Source organism: Scyliorhinus torazame, chromosome 2 (genome assembly GCF_047496885.1).
Source record: "Scyliorhinus torazame isolate Kashiwa2021f chromosome 2, sScyTor2.1, whole genome shotgun sequence".
NCBI classification, from domain to species: Eukaryota; Metazoa; Chordata; class Chondrichthyes; order Carcharhiniformes; family Scyliorhinidae; genus Scyliorhinus; species Scyliorhinus torazame.
In genome coordinates, this window is record NC_092708.1 from 217,411,502 (window position 1) to 217,435,735 (window position 24,234).

At 57.0% G+C, this 24,234-nt stretch overlaps 1 protein-coding gene across 3 annotated transcripts in view; it reads right to left on the reverse strand.

Annotated features, from left to right (window-relative positions):
* Positions 1 to 24,234, reverse strand: part of igf2bp2a (insulin-like growth factor 2 mRNA binding protein 2a) — a 321,903-nt gene that overhangs the window by 99,512 nt on the left and 198,157 nt on the right. For all 3 annotated transcript variants that reach the window (XM_072483899.1, XM_072483891.1, XM_072483884.1), the window contains exons 4-5: positions 14,187 to 14,238; positions 7,011 to 7,074 (exon numbers count right to left, since the gene is read on the reverse strand). In XM_072483899.1, the coding sequence (XP_072340000.1) occupies positions 7,011 to 7,074; positions 14,187 to 14,238 (116 nt within the window). The remainder of the gene's footprint in view (positions 1 to 7,010; positions 7,075 to 14,186; positions 14,239 to 24,234) is intronic.

A 24,234-nucleotide genomic window follows, 5' to 3' on the forward strand; every position in this document is an offset into this window, starting at 1 on the left:
GCATCTCGGACATTTACAAGGAACTTATGGGGTCAGAGGAGACGCAGACCGCGGAGCTGAAGCGCAAGTGGGAGGAGGAGCTGGGAGGAGAGATAGAGGATGGTCTATGGGCGGACACGTTGAGTAGAGTCAACACATCTGCAACATGTGCCAGGCTCAGCCTGATACAATTCAAAGTTGTTCACCGGGCTCACATGACAGTGGCCCTGATGGGCAGATTCTTTGGGGTAGAGGACAGGTGCACAAAATGCACGGGAGGACCAAAGAACAAAGAACAAAGAACAACAAAGAACAAAGAAATGTACAGCACAGGAACAGGCCCTTCGGCCCTCCAAGCCCGTGCCGACCATACTGCCCGACTAAACTACAATCTTCTACACTTCCTGGGTCCGTATCCTTCTATTCCCATCCTATTCATATATTTGTCAAGATGCCCCTTAAATGTCCCTATCGTCCCTGCCTCCACTACCTCCTCCGGTAGTGAGTTCCAGGCACCCACTACCCTCTGCGTAAAAAACTTGCCTCGTACATCTACTCTAAACTTTGCCCCTCTCACCTTAAACCTATGCCCCCTAGTAATTGACCCCTCTACCCTGGGGAAAAGCCTCTGACTATCCACTCTGTCTATGCCCCTCATAATTTTGTATACCTCTATCAGGTCGCCCCTCAACCTCCTTCGTTCCAGTGAGAACAAACCGAGTTTATTCAATCGCTCCTCATAGCTTATGCCCTCCATACCAGGCAACATTCTGGTAAATCTCTTCTGCACCCTCTCTAAAGCCTCCACATCCTTCTGGTAGTGTGGCGACCAGAATTGAACACTATACTCCAAGTGTGGCCTAACTAAGGTTCTATACAGCTGCAACATGACTTGCCAATTCTTATACTCAATGCCCCGGCCAATGAAGGCAAGCATGCCGTATGCCTTCTTGACTACCTTCTCCACCTGTGTAGCCCCTTTCAGTGATCTGTGGACCTGTACTCCTAGATCTCTTTGACTTTCAATACTCTTGAGGGTTCTACCATTCACTGTATATTCCCTACCTGCATTAGCCCTTCCAAAATGCATTACCTCACATTTGTCCAGGTTAAACTCCATCTGCCATCTCTCCGCCCAAGTCTCCAGACAATCTAAATCCTGCTGTATCCTCAGACAGTCCTCATCGCTATCCGCAATTCCACCAACCTTTGTGTCGTCTGCAAACTTACTAATCAGACCAGTTACATTTTCCTCCAAATCATTTATATATACTACAAAGAGCAAAGGTCCCAGCACTGATCCCTGTGGAACACCACTGGTCACAGCCCTCCAATTAGAAAAGCATCCCTCCATTGCTACCCTCTGCCTTCTATGGCCTAGCCAGTTCTGTATCCACCTTGCCAGTTCACCCCTGATCCCGTGTGACTTCACCTTTTGTACCAGTCTACCATGAGGGACCTTGTCAAAGGCCTTACTGAAGTCCATATAGACAACATCTACTGCCCTACCTGCATCAATCATCTTAGTGACCTCCTCGAAAAACTCTATCAAGTTAGTGAGACACGACCTCCCCTTCACAAAACCGTGCTGCCTCTCACTAATACGTCCATTTGCTTCCAAATGGGAGTAGATCCTGTCTCGAAGAATTCTCTCCAGTAATTTCCCTACCACTGAAGTAAGGCTCACCGGCCTGTAGTTCCCGGGATTATCCCTGCCACCCTTCTTAAACAGAGGAACAACATTGGCTATTCTCCAGTCCTCCGGGACATCCCCTGAAGACAGCGAGGATCCAAAGATTTCTGTCAAGGCCTCAGCAATTTCCTCTCCAGCCTCCTTCAGTATTCTGGGGTAGATCCCATCCGGCCCTGGGGACTTATCTACCTTAATATTTTTTAAGACACCCAACACCTCGTCTTTTTGGATCACAATGTGACCCAGGCTATCTACACCCCCTTCTCCAGACTCAACATCTACCAATTCCTTCTCTTTGGTGAATACTGATGCAAAGTATTCATTTAGTACCTCGCCCATTTCCTCTGGCTCCACACATAGATTCCCTTGCCTATCCTTCAGTGGGCCAACCCTTTCCCTGGCTACCCTCTTACTTTTTATGTAAGTGTAAAAAGCCTTGGGATTTTCCTTAACCCTATTTGCCAATGCCTTTTCATGACCCCTTCTAGCCCTCCTGACTCCTTGCTTAAGTTCCTTCCTACTTTCCTTATATGCCACACAGGCTTCGTCTGTTCCCAGCCTTTTAGCCCTGACAAATGCCTCCTTTTTCTTTTTGACGAGGCCTACAATATCACTCGTCATCCAAGGTTCCCGAAAATTGCCGTATTTATCTTTCTTCCTCACAGGAACATGCCTGTCCTGTATTCCTTTCAACTGACACTTGAAAGCCTCCCACATGTCAGATGTTGATTTGCCCTCAAACATCCGCCCCCAATCTATGTTCTTCAGTTCCCGCCTAATATTGTTATAATTAGCCTTCCCCCAATTTAGCACATTCATCCTCGGACCACTCTTATCCTTGTCCACCAGTACTTTAAAACTTACTGAATTGTGGTCACTGTTACCGAAATGCTCCCCTACTGAAACATCTACCACCTGGCCGGGCTCATTCCCCAATACCAGGTCCAGTACCGCCCCTTCCCTAGTTGGACTGTTTACATATTGTTTTAAGAAGCCCTCCTGGATGCTCCTTACAAACTCTGCCCCGTCTAAGCCCCTGGCACTAAGTGAGTCCCAGTCAATATTGGGGAAGTTGAAGTCTCCCATCACCACAACCCTGTTGTTTTTACTCTTTTCCAAAATCTGTCTACCTATCTGCTCCTCTATCTCCCGCTGGCTGTTGGGAGGCCTGTAGTATACCCCCAACATTGTGACTGCACCCTTCTTATTCCTGATCTCTACCCATATAGCCTCACTGCCCTCTGAGGTGTCCTCTCGCTGTATAGCTGTGATACTCTCCTGAACAAGTAGCGCAACTCCGCCTCCCCTTTTACATCCCCCTCTATCCCGCCTGAAACATCTAAATCCTGGAACGTTTAGCTGCCAATCCTGCCCTTCCCTCAACCAGGTCTCTGTAATGGCAACAACATCATAGTTCCAAGTAGTAATCCAAGCTCTAAGTTCATCTGCCTTACCCGTAATGCTCCTTGCATTAAAACATATGCACTTCAGGCCACCAGACCCGCTGTGTTCAGCAACTTCTCCCAGTCTGCGCTGCCTCAGAGCCACACTGTCCCTATTCCCTAGTTCTCCCTCAATGCTCTCACCTTCTGGCCTATTGCTCCCGTGCCCACCCCCCTGCCATACTAGTTTAAACCCTCCCGTGTGACACTAGCAAACCTCGCGGCCAGGATATTTATGCCTCTCCGGTTTAGATGCAACCCGTCCATCTTATACAGGTCACACCTGCCCCGGAAGAGCTCCCAGTGGTCCAGATAACAGAAACCCTCCCTCCTACACCAGCTGTTTAGCCACGTGTTTGTCTGCTCTATCTTCCTATTTCTAGCCTCACTGGCACGTGGCACAGGGAGTAATCCCGAGATTACAACCCTCGAGGTCCTGTCTTTTAACTTTCTGCCTAGCTCCCTGAACTCCTGCTGCAGGACCTCATGCCCCTTCCTGCCTATGTCGTTAGTACCCATATGTACAACGACCTCTGCCTGTTTGCCCTCCCCCTTCAGGATTCCCTCTACCCGTTCGGAGACATCCTGGACCCTGGCACCAGGGAGGCAACATACCATCCTGGAGTCTCTTTCACGTCCACAGAAGCGCCTATCTGTGCCCCTGACTATAGAGTCCCCTATAACTATTACTCTTCTGCGCTTTGACCCTCCCTTCTGAACATCAGAGCCAGCCGTGGTGCCACTGCTCTGGCTGCTGCTGTTTTCCCCTGATAGGCTATCCCCCCCGACAGTATCCAAAGGGGTATATCTGTTCGAGAGGGGGACAACCACAGGGGATTCCTGCACTGACTGCCTGCCCTTTCTGGTGGTCACCCATTTCTCTGCCTGCACCTTGGGTGTGACCACACTTACATAACTGCGATCTATGACGCTTTCCGCCACCTGCATGCTCCTAAGTGCATCCAATTGCTGCTCCAACCGAACCATGCGGTCTGTGAGGAGCTGCAGTTGGGTGCACTTTCTGCAGATGAAGCCATCCGGGACACTGGAAGCCTCCCGGACCTGCCACATCTCACAGTCAGAGCACAGCACCCCTCTAACTGACATTGCGTCAATTAATTAAAATTAAAATTTGTCTTTTTTTTTTTTTAATACTTTTTTTAAATTTCAAAGTTACTGTCAACTATCTGTTTCCTAGCACTAGATTTCTAATAGAAATGCGATAGCTAACTATAATATTCTCCGATCTCTGGCTTAGATATCCTCTAAATTATAATTAAGTTATTATGTTTAATTAGATCCCAAATACTCAAAAAAATTTAGGTTAGAATCCCAACCAGCCACTCAGGTCACAGCTTTTCTGTGATGTCACTTCAGTTTCCCCCCGACACACACAATTTGAAAAACAGGTATAAAAGTAAAAATCACTCTAGCGAAACATGTCCACATGTTTTGGACATGTGCAAAGCTTCGGGGATTCTGGCAGGAGTTTGCAGACGTCATGTCCACGGTGTTAAAAACAAGGGTGGCGCTGAGTCCAAAGGTGGCGGTTTTCAGGGTGTCAGGAGACCCTGGAATCCAGGAGGAGAAAGAGGCAGACATTCTGGCCTTTGCTTCCCTGGTAGCCTGGAGACGGATACTATTAGCATGGAGGGACTCAAAGTCCCCGATATCGGAGACCTGGCTATCGGACATGGCTAGCTTTCTCTGTTTGGAGAAAATCAAGTTTCCCTTGAGAGGGTCACTGTTAGGGTTCGCCCGGAGGTGGCAACCGTTCATCGACTTCTTTGCGGGAAATTAATCGTCAGCGGACGGGCGGATGGGGGGGGGGGGGGGAAAGAGAGTAGTAGTTTAGATTAGAGTACGGGGTCGATAAAGGTGGGACCTGTACGAGAGGTAAATGGCTTTTGTGCTATGTTTATGGTTTCATGTATATTGTTTATTTAGTTGTTGTTACTATACCAAAAATACCTCAATAAAATGTTTATTAAAAAAAAACACTGGGGTACAGTATTGGTGGGTACAAACATGTCACTGTATAACACTGGGATACAACAGCTGAAGGTGGTATATAGAGCGCATCTCACGAGGGCGAGGGTGAGACAATTTTTTGAAGGAGTGGAGGATGTGTGTGAGCGTTGCGGGGGGGGGGGGGGGGGGAGGATGTGTGTGAGCGTTGCGGGGGGGGGGGCTAATCACGTTCATATGTTTTGGTCCTGTCCAAAGCTAGGGGAGTACTGGAAGGAGGCGTTTAGGGTAATTTCCAAGGTGGTGCGTGTGAAACTGGACCCGGGTCCCCAGGAGGCCATATTCGAGGTTTCGGAACAGCCAGGGTTGGAAACGGGAGCGGAGGCAGATATCGTAGCCTTCGCCTCGTTGATCGCCCGAAGGCGGATCCTGCTGGGATGGAGAGCAGCCTCTCCACCCAGTGCCCTGGCGTGGCGGGGGGACCTGTTGGAATACTTGACCCTTGAGAAGGTAAAGTTCGAACTGAGGGGAAGCTCGGAGGGGTTCTACAAATCATGGGCACTATTTATTATGCACTTTCAAGAACTGGATAACATCGAACATTAGTTTGGGGGGGGGGGGTGATGGGTGGGAGGGATGGGGGGGGGGCTGTGTAGATTAAGGGTGACTATGGGTAATCCCTGATTCCTTTTTGAAATTTGTTTATGGGAGGATGGGATCGTTGTTATTGTTATGGGGATTGACATATCTTGCTGATTATTGTTTATTGTTGATGCGTGTAAATGCGGGAGAAAATGTGAAAAAGGAGAATAAAAATATTTATTTTAAAAAAACACGGATACAGTACTGGTGGGTACAAATCTGTCACTGTATAACACTGGGGTACAGTACTGGTGGGTACAGGTCTGTCACTGTATAACACTGGGGTACAGTACTGGTGGGTGCAAGTCTGTCCCTGTATAACATTGGGGTACAGTACTGGTGGGTACAGGTCTGTCACTGTATAACACTGGGGTACAGTACTGGTGGGTACAGGTCTGTCCCTGTATAACACTGGGGTACAGTACTGGTGGGTACAGGTCTGTCACTGTATAACATTGGTGTACAGTACTGGTGAGTACAGGTCTGTCACTGTATAACACTGGGGTACAGTGCTGGTGGGTACAGGTCTGTCAATGTATAACACTGGGGTACAGTACTGGTGGGTACAGGTCTGTCACTGTATAACACTGGGGTACAGTATTGGTGGGTACAAATCTGTCACTGTATAACACTGGGGTACAGTACTGGTGGGTACAAACCGGTCACTGTATAACACTGGGGTACAGTACTGGTGGGTACAAACCGGTCACTGTATAACACTGGGGTACAGTACTGGTGGGTACAAACCGGTCACTGTATAACACTGGGGTACAGTACTGGTGGGTACACGTCTGTCCCTGTATAACACTGGGGTACAGTACTGGTGGGTACAAACCGGTCACTGTATAACATTGGGATACAGCACTGGTGGGTACAAACTGGTCACTGTATAACACTGGGGTACAGTACTGGTGGGTACAAACCGGTCACTGTATAACATTGGGATACAGCACTGGTGGGTACAAACCGGTCACTGTATAACATTGGGATACAGCACTGGTGGGTACAAACTGGTCACTGTATAACATTGGGATACAGCACTGGTGGGTACAAACTGGTCACTGTATAACACTCCGGTACAATATTGGTGGGTACAGTTCTGCCACAAAATTGCCAGTCAAAATTGGTGCCGCAGCAGTGAGAGTAAGTTGTGTTGCTAAGAGAATCACAGAAGAATCATGTCCCATGTTAAGGTGAACAGAGTACACTGGGCACCAACACACAGAATAAACCAGTGCCAACAGGAAAGTTCTTTCGAAATTTACAAAGGCCCTGTCATCACTTACGTCTTTGCGTGTTCCTTTGTCTCGTACGTCACATTGACAACTGCTGTCTCACTATCTGTGTTAACTGAGAGACGGAAAAGAATCAGTCAGTACAGAGATTGCATGAACCAACTCATCCAATTAAATCCACAAACGCCACCTTTCCTTACACACTTCAGCAATTAAGCCCCTTCAGAATGGCCCCAGCAAGCATTGGGCGACAGGAAATATCATTTTGTTTTATTAAAATGAAGGTTTCTGGTTTCTGATCACTGATCTGTGGTTCTTAAGTGAAAGTGGGGACATTTGAAATTGAGTATCAATGGCTGGAGTTAAAATATAAGCTGGCCTCTCTCCATCAGTTTACAACGTGGAGCACGGACGATGGAATATCAGTTATGTGTGGGGTCTTAGTCAAATAGTTTGATCTGGAAAGTCGCCAGCATACTGTGGAACAAATTTAACTATACATTGTCAAAGCTTTAGCCAATACTGAGATTTAGACAATGTGAGATAAATGTATTCTGAGTAATAGTTACTACTTACTGATGACAGGTGATCTTTCAGGAGCTTTCTCTTGAGTTTTTAAGATTCAGACCTCACAGACAAACTCGTGAGCTGCCCCATCAAGTCTGGTTAAACCAATTTCATAATGCCATTCGGCCCTTGTGACTTTAGCACAAACTCAATGTTTACCAAGATTAACTCAATCTCACCACGGCAGACAGTTGACAGGATTTAACACATCAACAGTTACACTGTTGCTTCATATTGGCAGGTTATCCACTGCTTGCACTGGCTCATTAACATTTCAAACATTCCCATGCCCAAGTAGACTTCATCTCACTAATTCTTCATCAAACGGAGTGATCTGCTCGTGCAGAGGTGGAGGCAATGCTCCAGGTGACATTCACCTCCATTCAAAAGGCACACAGGTCCATGCCAGATCCAGCTCTGGTGTTTAGTACGTCTCCAGCCCTCTTGCAACGTTCTGTCATAATTAGTAACTTCCGATTGAACGGCCCTGTCGCTTCGTGTCCTCAGATCTCGAACGTAGCCTTATCTTTACCCCATCACCTCAGATGCCTCCAAAGGCAAACACATTTGACTTCTCCGCTCAACAGATTTCAAATCTAAATTAAACTCAAAAGTCTGCCAAAAGAAAACGGAATGCAGTTCCCGTCTTCTGGGGCTGGCCTGAGTGGATCAGGGCAAGAGGGAGACCCCTCTGATCTTGTGTATCATTATTAGTTCAGCCTTCTCAACCTTGCCCCTCGCCTGAGATGTGGTGACCCTCAAATTAAATCACCACCAGTCAGTCAGCTCTCCCCTCAAAGGTGTCAGCAGCCTATAGTCATCTGGGACTATGGAAACTTTACTCTAGATAAATTCTCCACACCTACCCAAAAATGTGATCTCCTGGGAGAGGTAAAAAAAAAAATGATAGAAAAGCTCAGGTCCATTTGTGAGGAAAAGTGCTGGGAACCCGCTCCCTGGAACTTGCCCGCAAACAAATCCAGCAGACACAATAAAAGTAAACTGCCACACTCCCGGCAGCTAACGCAAGCTTCCAGCTTTTCTCTGTGGCAACACTTTCACATTAACATGATTCCAATCCTACCCTGGGGATCGAGAGTCTCCTATTCCTCCCAATTTGCAAATCCCCACTTAATAGCCTGTGCGCGGCTCCTCTCTACACTCTTGCTACACTCAAACTAAGATTTCTTGGCTCTTCGAACTATGAAATTGAATTATCGGGGGACAGAAAACAAAAGAGGTATTTTTTAAAAACCCTACAGGAAGAATAAGAGGTCATGTTCAGGATGAGAATGGGGTCACCGGGGATGATCAGAACTACAGGCAGTGAAGGCAAAGGTGGTGAATCCTTGGGATCCCAGGAGGGTCGTGGAGGCTCAGCCGTCAAGAACATTCAAGACGGAGATCAATAGGATTTCTTTACATTAAAAACATCAAGGGATATGGGGATACTGCTGGAAAAAGGTGTTGAAGAAACATCTGTCATGATCTCACTGAATGGGGAGTGGGTTTCGAAGGGCTGAATGGCCCACTCCTGCTCCTTACATTAAAGAAGCGATTTTACCAGGGAGGGGGATCAGGTGTACAGGGTGTTGTATGCCAAGATTAGAAATTATATCACGTGCATTTAAATTAAACCAGATCAAACTCAAAGCAAAAGGGGACGGGATGATCCATATATTTTAAAGAATCTAGAAATGAAATAGCAGGGGTCCAAATTACGCATATTTAACAGCTTGTTATAAAAGGGGGTACTGTCAGAGGACTGGCAGATAGTTAATGTCAGACCTATATTAGTTAGAGAGTTAGTGCCTGAGACAACTATCGTTCCCAATTTCTACCACACCCCGAGTCAAGCTGTTCCAGTACAGCAACGTGGAAAGTTGCCCAGGTGTGTCCTGTACACAAGAAACAGGACAAATTCAATCTAGCCAATTACCACCCTATCAGTCTACTCTCCATCATCAGCAAAGCGATGGAAGGAGACATCAACAGTGCTATCAAGGGGCACTTACTCAGCAATAATCTGCTCACGGATGCTCAGTTTGGGTTCCGCCAGAGTCACTCAGCTCCTGACCTCATTACAGCCTTGGTTCAAACATGGACAAAAGAGCTGAATGCCAGAGGTGAGGTGAGAGTGACTGCCCTTGACATCAAGGCAGCACTTGACCGAGTATGGCATCAAGGAGCCCTCGCTAAACTGGAGTAAATGGGAATCAGGGGGAAAACTCTCCATTGGTTGGAGTCATACCTGGCACAAAGGAAGATGGGTGTGGTGGTTGGAGGTCAATCATCTCAACTCCAGGACATCACTGCAGGAGTTGCTCAGGGTAGTGTCCTAGGCCCAACCATCTTCAGCTGCTTCATCGACGCCCTCCCTTCCATCATAAGGTCAGAAGTGGGGAAGTTTGGGGCAGCACGGTGGTGCAGTGGTAGCACTGCAGTCTCACGGCGCCGAGGTCCCAGGTGTGGAGTTTGCACATTCTCCCCATGTTTGCGTGGGTTTCGCCCCCACAACCCAAAGATGTGCAGGGTAGGTGGATTGGCCACACTAAATTGCCCCTTAATTGGAAAAATGAATTGGGTACTCTAAATTTTTTTTTTAAGAAGTGGGGATGTTTGTGGATGCCTGCACAATGTTCTGCAACATTTGCGACTCCTCAGATAATGAAGCAATCCATGCCCAAATGCAGCAAGACCTGGACAATATCCAGGCCTGGACTGACAAGTGGCAAGTTACATTCACACCACACAAGTGACAGGCAATGACCATCTCCTACAAGAGAGGATCTAACCATCGCCCCTTGTCATTCAGTTGCATTACTATCGCTGAATCCCCCACAATCAACATCCTGGGGATTACCATTGATCAGAAACTGAACTGGACTAGCCACATTAATACTGTGGCTACCCCTATCTACAAGCGCAAGTCAGGAGTGTAGTAGAATACTCTCCACTTGCCTGGATGAGTGCAGCTCCTAACAACAATAAGCACGACACTATTGAGGACAAAGCAGCCCGTTTGATTGCTCCCTCTTCCACAAATATTTAAACCCTCCACCACCGACGAACAGTGGCAGCCGTGTGCACCATCTACAAGATGCAGTGCAGTAACTCACCAAAGTTCCTTAAACAACACCTAACCATCTAGAAGGACAAGAGCAGCAGATACCTGGGAGCCGCACCAGCTGGAGGTTCCCCTCCAAGTCACTCATCACCCTAACTTGGAAATATATCACCGTCCTTCACTGTCACTGGGACAACATCCTGGAACTCCCTCCCTAACAGCACAGTGGGTGTACCTACATCTCAAGGACTGCAGCAGTTCAAGAAGGCTACTCACCAGCACCTTCTGAAGGGCAACTAGGGATGGGCAATCAATGCTGGCCTAACCAGCAACGCCCACATCCCATAAATGAATTTTCAAAACTGTAAACTTTGGAATCAAACACAATTTCTACATTGCAGACAGTGCCAATTCCATTTTCTTCAAAAGAGAAAGTCGAGGAGGTAACCAAAGAGGGGACTTAACTAGAGGCCAACAGTATAAAAAAGAAACTTCTTTACAAAGAGAGTGGTATAAATGCATTTAAGAAGAAGCGAGATAAACATACGAGGGAGAAGAGAATAAAATGAGAAAGGATGGGAAGAGGTTTGAGTGGAGCATAAACAGCAGCATGGAGTTTTTCTGTGGCATATATTGTGTCATTCCACTTCTCATTGTCTCTTTCCTAAGAAACCAACATGAAACCCCTTACTACACATTCTTCCTGTAGCCAACAGGTTTTTAAACCAAACTAACATAGTTTACTACATGTCCCCAATATGCACATAACAAACAATTGGATACAAAAAAAGAGGGAATTGTAGATGTGCTAGTCATAATCTTTCAACATTCTTTTGATTTGGGAACTGTACCATTAAGTTGCAAATTTGCTAATGTCACTCACTGCATTATTTGGGAAGAATGGAAGTGAGAAAACCAGGTAACCACAGGCCTGTCAATTGAACAAGAGACATTGAAGGTCTGTTGTGCAGCAGCTACTGTGGAATCTATCAGTAGGGGAGAGTTTGGAAAATAACCAGTTAAGACAACGCCTTAATGGCTCTGTCTGACAGGTAAGTCATGGCTAAGAGAATTTTGAGGTGGTCACTATTAAGGTAGTTTACTCCTCAAGGAGGGGTGGAGTACAATTGGGGGAAATTTTGGAGCAGCACGGTAGCATTGTGGATAGCACAATTGCTTCACAGCTCCAGGGTCTCAGGTTCGATTCTGGCTTGGGTCACTGTCTGTGCGGAGTCTGCACGTCCTCCCCGTGTGTGCGTGGGTTTCCTCTGGGTGCTCCTGTTTCTTCCCACAGTCCAAAGATGTGCGGGTTAGGTGGATTGGCCATGATAAATTGTCCTTAGTGTCCAAAATTGCCCTTAGTGTTGGGTGGGGTTACTGAGTTATGGGGATAGGGTGGAGGTGTGGGCTTGGGTAGGGTGCTCTTTCCAAGAGCTGGTGCAGACTCTATGGGCCGAATGGCCTCCTTCTGCACTGTAAATTCTATGAAATCTATGAAATTATGCTTGGTGCGAGGAGGAGAGTTTCAAATTCCTGGGACAATGGGACCGGTTCTGGGGGAGGTAGGACCAATACAAACTGGATAGATTACACCTGGGCAGGACCGAGTCTGATGTCCTAGGGGGAGTATTGCTAAAATAGTTGGGGAGGGTTTAAACTAAAATGGCAGACGTGTGGGGAACCTACATAAAGGAGTCAGAGGAGGGAGAAACAAGGACAAGAACAAAAGACAAAAAGGGGAATAAGAAAGGTGATAGGCAGAGAAATCAAGGGTCAGAATCAAACAGGGGTCAGTGAAAAACAGTGGGAATGGGACAGGTTAAAAATACAAGCCTTAAGGCTTTATAAGCCTCAATGCACGGAACATTCGCAAAAACGTGAATTAATCGCGCAAATAGATGTAAACGGGGATGATATAGTCGGAATTATGGAGACAGGGTTGTAGGGTGACCCGGAATGGAAATTGAACATCATGGGGTGTTCAGTATTTAGGAAGGACAGACAAAAATAAAAAGGCAGTGGAGTTGCATTGCTGGTTAAAGAGGAAATTAACACAATGGTGAGGAAAGGTATTGGTCCACCCCTCCATGGGCCGAGTTCCCGACGGCATGGGCCATGTCCGGCATGCTGGCTGCGGACAGTGTCGAGCGCCACCACGCTCGGCCGGGATCTGTGCCGCTGGCTTGGGGGGGGGGGGCTCTGCCCCGGGCTAGTGGGACTGGTGTGGGGCGGCCGGGTGGTTGGCTGTGGGGTCGCGGTTAGCGGGTTTGCTTCGCACACGGCCGGCGCCATATTTTACGGTGCAGGCCATCAGCCGTGCGCGGCCCGGGACCCGGCCATTTTCAGCACGGTCCGCGGGAGTTTCACGGACAGGACAGTGACAGGATTCGAGTACAGCAGCAGGGACATCTTGCTGCAATTATAGAGGGCATTGGTGAAACCATACCTGGAATATTGGTGCAGTTTAGGAAGTTCTTGTTATGAAGGGAGTGCAGAGAAGTTTTACCAGACTAATTCCTGGGAGGACAGGACTGACGTATGAGGAGAGATTGAGTCAGTTTGGATTACATATGCTGGAGTTTAGAAGAATGACGGTGGATCTCAGAGGACTCGATGCAGGAAATAGAAATCTGCTCCAGAGAGGGCTGGTGTGTGTGTGTGTGTGTGGGGTTGGGGCATAGAGGAGGGAGGAGAGACAAAAAAAGAGCACATGTTGACCAGAGTGATGCCACGGATTAGACGATTAAATCAGGAGAACACAGGTTGCAAAAACTTGGTTTGCATTCACTCGAGCAGGTGAGATTGAGCAGTAATCTAGAATCATAGAACCATTCGGCCCATCAAGTCTGCACCGACCGTCTGAAAGAGCACATTACCTAGGCACATGCCCGTCCTATCTCCCTAACCTCACCTAACCTTTGGACACTACGGGGCAATTTTATCATGGCCAATCCACCTAACCTGCGCATCTTTGGACTGTGGGAGGAAACTGGAGCACCCGGAGGAAACCCCCGCAGACACGAGGAGAAAGTGCAGACTCCACATAGACAGTCACCCGAGGCCGTAATTGAACCCGGGTCTCTGGCACTGCGAGGCAGCAGTGCTAACCACTGTGACACAGTGTCCTCCCCTAGTGATAGAAATGTTTTGAATATCCGATCGAGAAGTTCAAAACGTTCAAAGAACTCAGTAAAATAGCTACAGAGGAACCATTTCCTCCGAGAGGGGGCAATAAGGACACAGGACCATCATGGTAAAATTGGAGTAAAGACATTCAGGATCACAAGGAAGTTAGTTTTCAAACAAAAGGTTAGCGAAAATCTTGAGATTTCTCCCAAAAGGTTGTGGCTGCTTGAATAACAAGAGCTTGCACTGCTGAGAAAAATTGAGACCAACAGCGAACAGAAATCGAAGGCTGCAGAAATAATGTGGTAGATGGCAGATTAATATTAGCCATGCCCTCTGAAAGACAGAGCAGACCAGAGGGGCTGAACGGACTTCTCCAGTTTCTAAAAATTCTCTATTCCAATGCTGCATTTATATGAAAAACCACAAAGAAACATTACAGAGTTATGTTCATATTATTTCCATACCTTGTTCCACATTCTCCACTGTGCCATGTTGAGCCAAGAGTCCATCCAAAACCTGAAAACAAAAAGAGACGGGAGTGTCACACTACGTGTCCCCGACCACAGGCGGCACCGCTGCACCGCGTATCCCTGACCTCAGGCGGCACCGCGTATCCCCGACCACAGGCGGCACTGCTGCACCGCGTATCCCCGACCTCAGGCCGCACCGCGAATCCCCGAACTCAGGCGGCACCGCTGCACCGCGTATTCCCGACCTCAGGCGGCACCGCTGCACCGCGTATCCCCAACCACAGGCGGCACCGCTGCACCGCGTATCCCGGACCTCAGGGGGCACCGCGTATCCCCGACCTCAGGCGGCACCGCTGCACCGCGTATCCCCAACCACAGGCGGCACTGCTGCACCGCGTATCCCGGACCTCAGGGGGCACCGCGTATCCCCGACCTCAGGCGGCACCGCTGCACCGCGTATCCCCAACCACAGGCGGCACCGCTGCATCGCGTATCCCTGACCTCAGACGGCACCGCTGCACCGCGTATCCCTGACCTCAGGGGGCACCGCGTATCCCCGACCTCAGGGGGCACCGCGTATCCCCAACCACAGGCGGCACCGCTGCACCACGTATCCCTGACCTCAGGGGGCACCGCGTATCCCCAACCACAGGCGGCACCGCTGCACCGCGTATCCCTGACCTCAGGGGGCACCGCGTGTCCCCGACCACAGGCGGCACCGCTGCACCGCGTATCCCCGACCACAGGCGGCAACGCGTGTCCCCGACCACAGGCGGCACCACTGCACCACGTATCCCCGAACACAGGCGGCACCGCTGCACCGCGTATCCCCGACCACAGGCGGCACCAATGCACCACGTATCCCCGACCACAGGCGGCACCGCTACACCGCGTATCCCCGACCACAGGCGGCACCGCGTGTCCCCGACCACAGGCGGCACCGCTGCACCGCGTATCCCCGACCACAGGCGGCACCGCTGCACCGCGTATCCCCGACCACAGGCGGCACGACTGCACCGCGTATCCCCGACCTCAGGCGGCACCGCTGCACCGCGTATCCCCGACCTCAGGCGGCACCGCTGCACCGCGTATCCCTGACCTCAGGCGGCACCGCTGCACCGCGTATCCCCTACCACAGGCGGCACCGCTGCACCGCGTATCCCCGACCTCAGGCGGCACCGCTGCACCGCGTATCCCCTACCACAGGCGGCACCGCTGCACCGCGTATCCCTGACCTCAGGCGGCACCGCTGCACCGCGTATCCCCGACCTCAGGCGGCACCGCTGAACCGCGTATCCCCAACCTCAGGCGGCACCGCTGCACCGCGTATCCCCGACCTCAGGCGGCACCGCTGCACCGCGTATCCCCGACCACAGGCGGCATCGTGTATCCCCGACCACAGGCGGCACCGCTGCACCGCGTATCCCCGACCTCAGGTGGCACTGCTGCACCGCGTATCCCCGACCACAGGCGGCATCGTGTATCCCCGACCGCAGGCGGCACCGCTGCACCGCTTATCCCCGACCGCAGGCGGCACCGCTGCACCGCGTATCCCCGACCACAGGCGGCACCGCTGTACCGCGTATCCACGACCACAGGTGGCACCGCTGCACCGCGTATCCCCGACCACAGGCGGCACCGCTGCACCGCGTATCCCCGACCTCAGGCGGCACCGCTGCACCGCGTATCCCCGACCACAGGCGGTACCGCTGCACCGCGTTTCCCCAACCACAGGCGGCACCGCTGCACCACGTATCCCCGAGCACAGGTGGCACCGCTGCACCGCGTATCCCCGACCTCAGGCTGCACCGCTGCACCGCGTATCCCCAACCACAGGCGGCACCGCTGCACCACGTATCCCCGAGCACAGGCGGCACCGCGTATCCCCGACTACAGGCGGCACCGCTGCACCACGTATCCCCGACCACAGGCGGCACCGCTGCACCGCGTATCCCCAACCACAGGCGGCACCGCTGCACCACGTATCCCCGAGCACAGGCGGCACCGCTGCACCGCGTATCCCCGACCACAGGCGGCACCGCTGCACCGCGTATCCCCAACCACAGGCGGCACCGCTGCACCACGTATCCCCGAGCACAGGTGGCACCGCTGCACCGCGTATCCCCGACCTCAGGCTGCACCGCTGCACCGCGTATCCCCAACCACAGGCGGCACCGCTGCACCACGTATCCCCGAGCACAGGCGGCACCGCTGCACCGCGTATCCCAGACCTCAGGCTGCACTGCTGCACCACGTATCCCCGACCACAGGCGGCACCGCTGCACCGCGTATCCCCAACCACAGGCGGCACCGCTGCACCACGTATCCCCGAGCACAGGCGGCACCGCATATCCCCGACCACAGGCGGCACCGCTGCACCGCGTATCCCCGACCTCAGGCGGCACCGCTGCACCGCGTATCCCCAGCCACAGGCTGCACCGCGTATCCCCGACCGCAGGCGGCACTGCTGCACCGCGTATCCCCGACCACAGGTGGCACCGCTGCACCGCGTATCCCCGACCACAGGCGGCACCGCTGCACCGAGTATCCCCGACCTCAGGCGGCATCGTGTATCCCCGACCTCAGGCGGCATCGCTGCACCGCGTATCCCCGACCACAGGTGGCACCGCAGCACCGCGTATCCCCGACCTCAGGCGGCACCGCTGCACCGCGTAAACCCCGGCCACAGCCGGCACCGCTGCACCGCGTATCCCCGACCACAGGCGGCACCGCTGCACCGTGTATCCCCGACCACAGGCGGCACCGCTGCACCGCGTATCCCCGACCACAGGCGGCACGGTTGCACCGTGTATCCCCGACCACAGGCGGTACCGCTGCACCGCGTGTCCCCGAACACAGGCGGCACCGCGTATCCCCGACCACAGGTGGCACCGCTGCACCGCGTATTCCCGACCACAGGCTGCACCGCGTAACCCCGACCACAGGCGGCACCGCTGCACCGCGTATTCCCGACCACAGGCGGTACCGCTGCACCGCGTGTCCCCGAACACAGGCGGCACCGCGTATCCCCGACCACAGGCGGCACCGCTGCACCGCGTATTCCCGACCACAGGCTGCACCGCGTAACCCCGACCACAGGCGGCACCGCTGCACCGCGTAACCCCGACCACAGGCGGCACAGCTGCACCACGTATCCCCGACCACAGGCGGCACCGCTGCACCACGTATCCCCGACCACAGGCTGCACCACGTATCCCCGACCTCAGGCGGCACCGCGTATCCCCGACCTCAGGCGGCACCGATGCACCGTGTCTCCCCGACTTCAGGCGGCACCGCTGCACCACGTATCCCCGGGCACAGGCTGCACCGCGTATCCCCGACCCCAGGCGGCACCGCTGCACCGTGTATCCCCGACATCAGGCGGCACCGCTGCACCGCGTATCCCCGACCACAGGCTGCACCGTGTATCCCCGGCCACAGGCTGCACCGCGTATCCCCGACCGCAGGCGGCACTGCTGCACCGCGTATCCCCGACCACAGGCGGCACCGCTGCACCGCGTATCCCCGACCACAGGCGGTACCGCTGCACCGCGTGTCCCCGAACACAGGCGGCACCGCGTATCCCCGACTACAGGCGGCACCGCTGCACCACGTATCCCCAACCACAGGCGGCACCGCTGCACCGCGTATCCGCAACCACAGGCGGCACCGCTGCACCGCGTATCCCCAACCACAGGCGGCACCGCTGCACCACGTATACCCGAGCACAGGCGGCACCGCGTATCCCCGACCTCAGGCTGCACCGCTGCACCACGTATCCCCGACCACAGGCGGCACCGCTGCACCGCGTATCCCCAACCACAGGCGGCACCGCTGCACCACGTATCCCCGAGCACAGGCGGCACCGCGTATCCCCGACCACAGGCGGCACCACTGCACCGCGTATCCCCGACCACAGGCGGCACCGCTGCACCACGTATCCCCGAGCACAGGCGGCACCGCGTATCCCCGACCTCAGGCGGCACCGCTGCACCGCGTATCCCCGGCCACAGGCTGCACCGCGTATCCCCGACCGCAGGCGGCACTGCTGCACCGCGTATCCCCGACCACAGGTGGCACCGCTGCACCGCGTATCCCCGACCACAGGAGGCACCGCAGCACCGCGTATCCCCGACCTCAGGCGGCATCGTGTATCCCCGACCTCAGGCGGCATCGCTGCACCGCGTATCCCCGACCTCAGGCGGCACCGCTGCACCGCGTATCCCCGACCACAGGCGGCACCGCGTATCCCCGACCTCAGGCGGCATCGCTGCACCGCGTATCCCCGACCACAGGTGGCACCGCTGCACCGCGTATCCCCGACCACAGGCCGCACCGCATATCCCCGACCACAGGCGGCACCGCTGCACCGTGTATCCCCGACCACAGGCGGCACCGCTGCACCGCGTATCCCCGACCTCAGGCGGCATCGCTGCACCGCGTATCCCCAACCACAGGCGGCACCGCTGCACCGCGTATCCCCGACCACAGGCGGCACCGCTGCACCGCGTATCCCCGACCACAGGCGGTACCGCTGCACCGCGTGTCCCCGAACACAGGCGGCACCGCGTATCCCCGACCACAGGCGGCACCGCTGCACCGCGTATTCCCGACCACAGGCTGCACCGCGTATCCCCGACCACAGGCGGCACCGCTGCACCGCGTATCCCCGACCACAGGCGGTACCGCTGCACCGCGTATCCCCAACCACAGGCGGCACCGCGTGTCCCCGACCTCAGGCGGCACCGATGCACCGTGTATCGTGTATCCCCGACCCCAGGCGGCACCGCTGCACCGTGTATCCCCGACCACAGGCGGCACGGCTGCACCGCGTATCCCCGACTTCAGGCGGCACCGCTGCACCGTGTATCCCCGACCACAGGCGGCATCGCGTATCCCCGACCACAGGAGGCAGCGCTGCACCGTGTATCCACGACCACAGGCGGCACCGCGTATCACCGACCACAGGCGGCACCGCTGCACCACGTATCCCCGAGCACAGGCGGCACCGCGTATCCCCGACCACAGGCTGCACCGCGTATCCCCGAGCACAGGCGGCACCGCTGCACCGAGCATCCCCGACCACAGGCGGCACCGCTGCACCGCGTATCCCCGACCACAGGCGGCACCGCTGCACCGCGTATCCCCGACCACAGTCGACACCGCGTATCCCCGACCACAGGCGGCACGGCTGCACCGCGTATCCCCGACCACAGGCGGCACCGCGGCACCATGTATCCCCGACCACAGGCGACACCGCGTATCCCCGATCACAGGCGGCACCGCTGCGCCGCGTATCCCCGACCACAGGCGGCATCACGAATCCCCGACCACAGGTGGCACCACTGAACCGCGTATCCCCGACCACAGGCGGCACGGCTGCACCGCGTATCCCCGACCACAGGCGGCACCGCGGCACCATGTATCCCCGACCACAGGCGACACCGCGTATCCCCGATCACAGGCGGCACCGCTGCGCCGCGTATCCCCGACCACAGGCGGCATCACGAATCCCCGACCACAGGTGGCACCACTGAACCGCGTATCCCCGACCACAGGCGGCACCGCTGCACCGCGTATCCCCGACCACAGTCGGCACCGCTGCACCGCGTATCCCCGACCTCAGGCGGCACCGCTGCACCGCGTTTCCCCGACCACAGGCGGCACCGCTGCACCGCGTTTCCCCGACCACAGGCGGCACCGCTGCACCGCGTATCCCCGACCACAGGCGGCACCGCTGCACTGCGTATCCCCGACCACAGTCGGCACCGCTGCACCGCGTATCCCCGGCCTCAGGCGGCACCGCTGCACCGCGTATCCCCGACCACAGGCGGCAGCGCTGCACCGCGTATCCCCAACCACAGGCGGCACCGCTGCAACACGTATCCCCGAGCACAGGCGGCATCGTTGCACCGCGTATCCCAGACCTCAGGCAGCACCGCTGAACCGCGTATCCCCGACCTCAGGCGGCACCGCTGCACCGCGTATCCCCGACCGCAGGCGGCACTGCTGCACCGCGTATCCCCGACCACAGGCGGCATCGCTGCACCACGTATCCCCGACCGCAGGCGGCACTGCTGCACCGCGTTTCCCCGACGACAGGTGGCACCGCGTAGCCCTGACCTCAGGCGGCACCGCTGCACCGCGTATCCCCGACCACAGGCGGCACCGCTGCGCCGCGTATCCCCGACCACAGGCGGCACCGCTGCACCGCGTAGCCCCGGCCACAGGCGGCACCGCTGCACCGCGAATCCCCGACCACAGGCGGTACCGCTGCACCGCGTGTCCCCGACGACAGGCGGCACCGCTGCACCACGTATCCCCGACCACAGGCGGCACCGCTGCGCCGCGTATCCCCGACCACAGGCGGCACCGCTGCACCACATATCCCCGAGGACAGGCGGCACCGCTGCACCACATATCCCCGACTACAGGCGGCACCGCTGCATCGCGTATCCCCGACCACAGGCGGCACTGCTGCACCGCGTATCCCCGACCACAGGCGGGACCGCTGCACCGCGTATCCCCGACCACAGGCTGCACCGCGTGTCCCTGACCACAGGCGGCACCGCTGCACCGCGTATCCCCGACCACAGGCGGCACCGCTGCACCGCGTATCCCCGACCACAGGTGGCACCGCTGAACCGCGTATCCCCGACCACATGCGGCACCGCTGCACCGCGTATCCCCGACCACAGTCGGCACCGCTGCACCGCGTATCCCCGACCACAGTCGGCACCTCTGCACCGCGTATCCCCGACCACAGGCGGCACCGCTGCACCGCGTATCCCCGACCTCAGGCGGCACCGCTGCACCGCGTTTCCCCGACCACAGGTGGCACCGCGTATCCCCGGCCTCAGGCGGCACCGCTGCTCCGCGTATCCCCGACCACAGGCGGCACCGCTGCACCGCGTATCCCCGACCACAGGCGGCACCGCTGCACCGCGTATCCCCAACCACAGGCGGCACCGCTGCACCACGTATCCCCGAGCACAGGCGGCACCGCTGCACCGCGTATCCCCGACCTCAGGCGGCACCGCTGAACCGCGTATCCCCGACCTCAGGCGGCACCGCTGCACCGCGTATCCCCGACCTCAGGCGGCACCGCTGCACCGCGTATCCCCGACCTCAGGCGGCACCGCTGCACCGCGTATTCCCGACCACAGGCGGTACCGCTGCACCGCGTGTCCCCGAACACAGGCGGCACCGCGTATCCCCGACCACAGGCGGCACCGCTGCACCGCGTATTCCCGACCACAGGCTGCACCGCGTAACCCCGACCACAGGCGGCACCGCTGCACCGCGTAACCCCGACCACAGGCGGCACAGCTGCACCACGTATCCCCGACCACAGGCGGCACCGCTGCACCACGTATCCCCGACCACAGGCTGCACCACGTATCCCCGACCTCAGGCGGCACCGCGTATCCCCGACCTCAGGCGGCACCGATGCACCGTGTCTCCCCGACTTCAGGCGGCACCGCTGCACCACGTATCCCCGGGCACAGGCTGCACCGCGTATCCCCGACCCCAGGCGGCACCGCTGCACCGTGTATCCCCGACCTCAGGCGGCACCGCTGCACCGCGTATCCCCGACCACAGGCTGCACCGTGTATCCCCGGCCACAGGCTGCACCGCGTATCCCCGACCGCAGGCGGCACTGCTGCACCGCGTATCCCCGACCACAGGCGGCACCGCTGCACCGCGTATCCCCGACCACAGGCGGTACCGCTGCACCGCGTGTCCCCGAACACAGGCGGCACCGCGTATCCCCGACTACAGGCGGCACCGCTGCACCACGTATCCCCAACCACAGGCGGCACCGCTGCACCGCGTATCCGCAACCACAGGCGGCACCGCTGCACCGCGTATCCCCAACCACAGGCGGCACCGCTGCACCACGTATACCCGAGCACAGGCGGCACCGCGTATCCCCGACCTCAGGCTGCACCGCTGCACCACGTATCCCCGACCACAGGCGGCACCGCTGCACCGCGTATCCCCAACCACAGGCGGCACCGCTGCACCACGTATCCCCGAGCACAGGCGGCACCGCGTATCCCCGACCACAGGCGGCACCACTGCACCGCGTATCCCCGACCACAGGCGGCACCGCTGCACCACGTATCCCCGAGCACAGGCGGCACCGCGTATCCCCGACCTCAGGCGGCACCGCTGCACCGCGTATCCCCGGCCACAGGCTGCACCGCGTATCCCCGACCGCAGGCGGCACTGCTGCACCGCGTATCCCCGACCACAGGTGGCACCGCTGCACCGCGTATCCCCGACCACAGGAGGCACCGCAGCACCGCGTATCCCCGACCTCAGGCGGCATCGTGTATCCCCGACCTCAGGCGGCATCGCTGCACCGCGTATCCCCGACCTCAGGCGGCACCGCTGCACCGCGTATCCCCGACCACAGGCGGCACCGCGTATCCCCGACCTCAGGCGGCATCGCTGCACCGCGTATCCCCGACCACAGGTGGCACCGCTGCACCGCGTATCCCCGACCACAGGCCGCACCGCATATCCCCGACCACAGGCGGCACCGCTGCACCGTGTATCCCCGACCACAGGCGGCACCGCTGCACCGCGTATCCCCGACCTCAGGCGGCATCGCTGCACCGCGTATCCCCAACCACAGGCGGCACCGCTGCACCGCGTATCCCCGACCACAGGCGGCACCGCTGCACCGCGTATCCCCGACCACAGGCGGTACCGCTGCACCGCGTGTCCCCGAACACAGGCGGCACCGCGTATCCCCGACCACAGGCGGCACCGCTGCACCGCGTATTCCCGACCACAGGCTGCACCGCGTATCCCCGACCACAGGCGGCACCGCTGCACCGCGTATCCCCGACCACAGGCGGTACCGCTGCACCGCGTATCCCCAACCACAGGCGGCACCGCGTGTCCCCGACCTCAGGCGGCACAGTGTATCCCCGACCTCAGGCGGCACCGATGCACCGTGTATCGTGTATCCCCGACCCCAGGCGGCACCGCTGCACCGTGTATCCCCGACCACAGGCGGCACGGCTGCACCGCGTATCCCCGACTTCAGGCGGCACCGCTGCACCGTGTATCCCCGACCACAGGCGGCATCGCGTATCCCCGACCACAGGAGGCAGCGCTGCACCGTGTATCCACGACCACAGGCGGCACCGCGTATCACCGACCACAGGCGGCACCGCTGCACCACGTATCCCCGAGCACAGGCGGCACCGCGTATCCCCGACCACAGGCTGCACCGCGTATCCCCGAGCACAGGCGGCACCGCTGCACCGAGCATCCCCGACCACAGGCGGCACCGCTGCACCGCGTATCCCCGACCACAGGCGGCACCGCTGCACCGCGTATCCCCGACCACAGTCGACACCGCGTATCCCCGACCACAGGCGGCACGGCTGCACCGCGTATCCCCGACCACAGGCGGCACCGCGGCACCATGTATCCCCGACCACAGGCGACACCGCGTATCCCCGATCACAGGCGGCACCGCTGCGCCGCGTATCCCCGACCACAGGCGGCATCACGAATCCCCGACCACAGGTGGCACCACTGAACCGCGTATCCCCGACCACAGGCGGCACGGCTGCACCGCGTATCCCCGACCACAGGCGGCACCGCGGCACCATGTATCCCCGACCACAGGCGACACCGCGTATCCCCGATCACAGGCGGCACCGCTGCGCCGCGTATCCCCGACCACAGGCGGCATCACGAATCCCCGACCACAGGTGGCACCACTGAACCGCGTATCCCCGACCACAGGCGGCACCGCTGCACCGCGTATCCCCGACCACAGTCGGCACCGCTGCACCGCGTATCCCCGACCTCAGGCGGCACCGCTGCACCGCGTTTCCCCGACCACAGGCGGCACCGCTGCACCGCGTTTCCCCGACCACAGGCGGCACCGCTGCACCGCGTATCCCCGACCACAGGCGGCACCGCTGCACTGCGTATCCCCGACCACAGTCGGCACCGCTGCACCGCGTATCCCCGGCCTCAGGCGGCACCGCTGCACCGCGTATCCCCGACCACA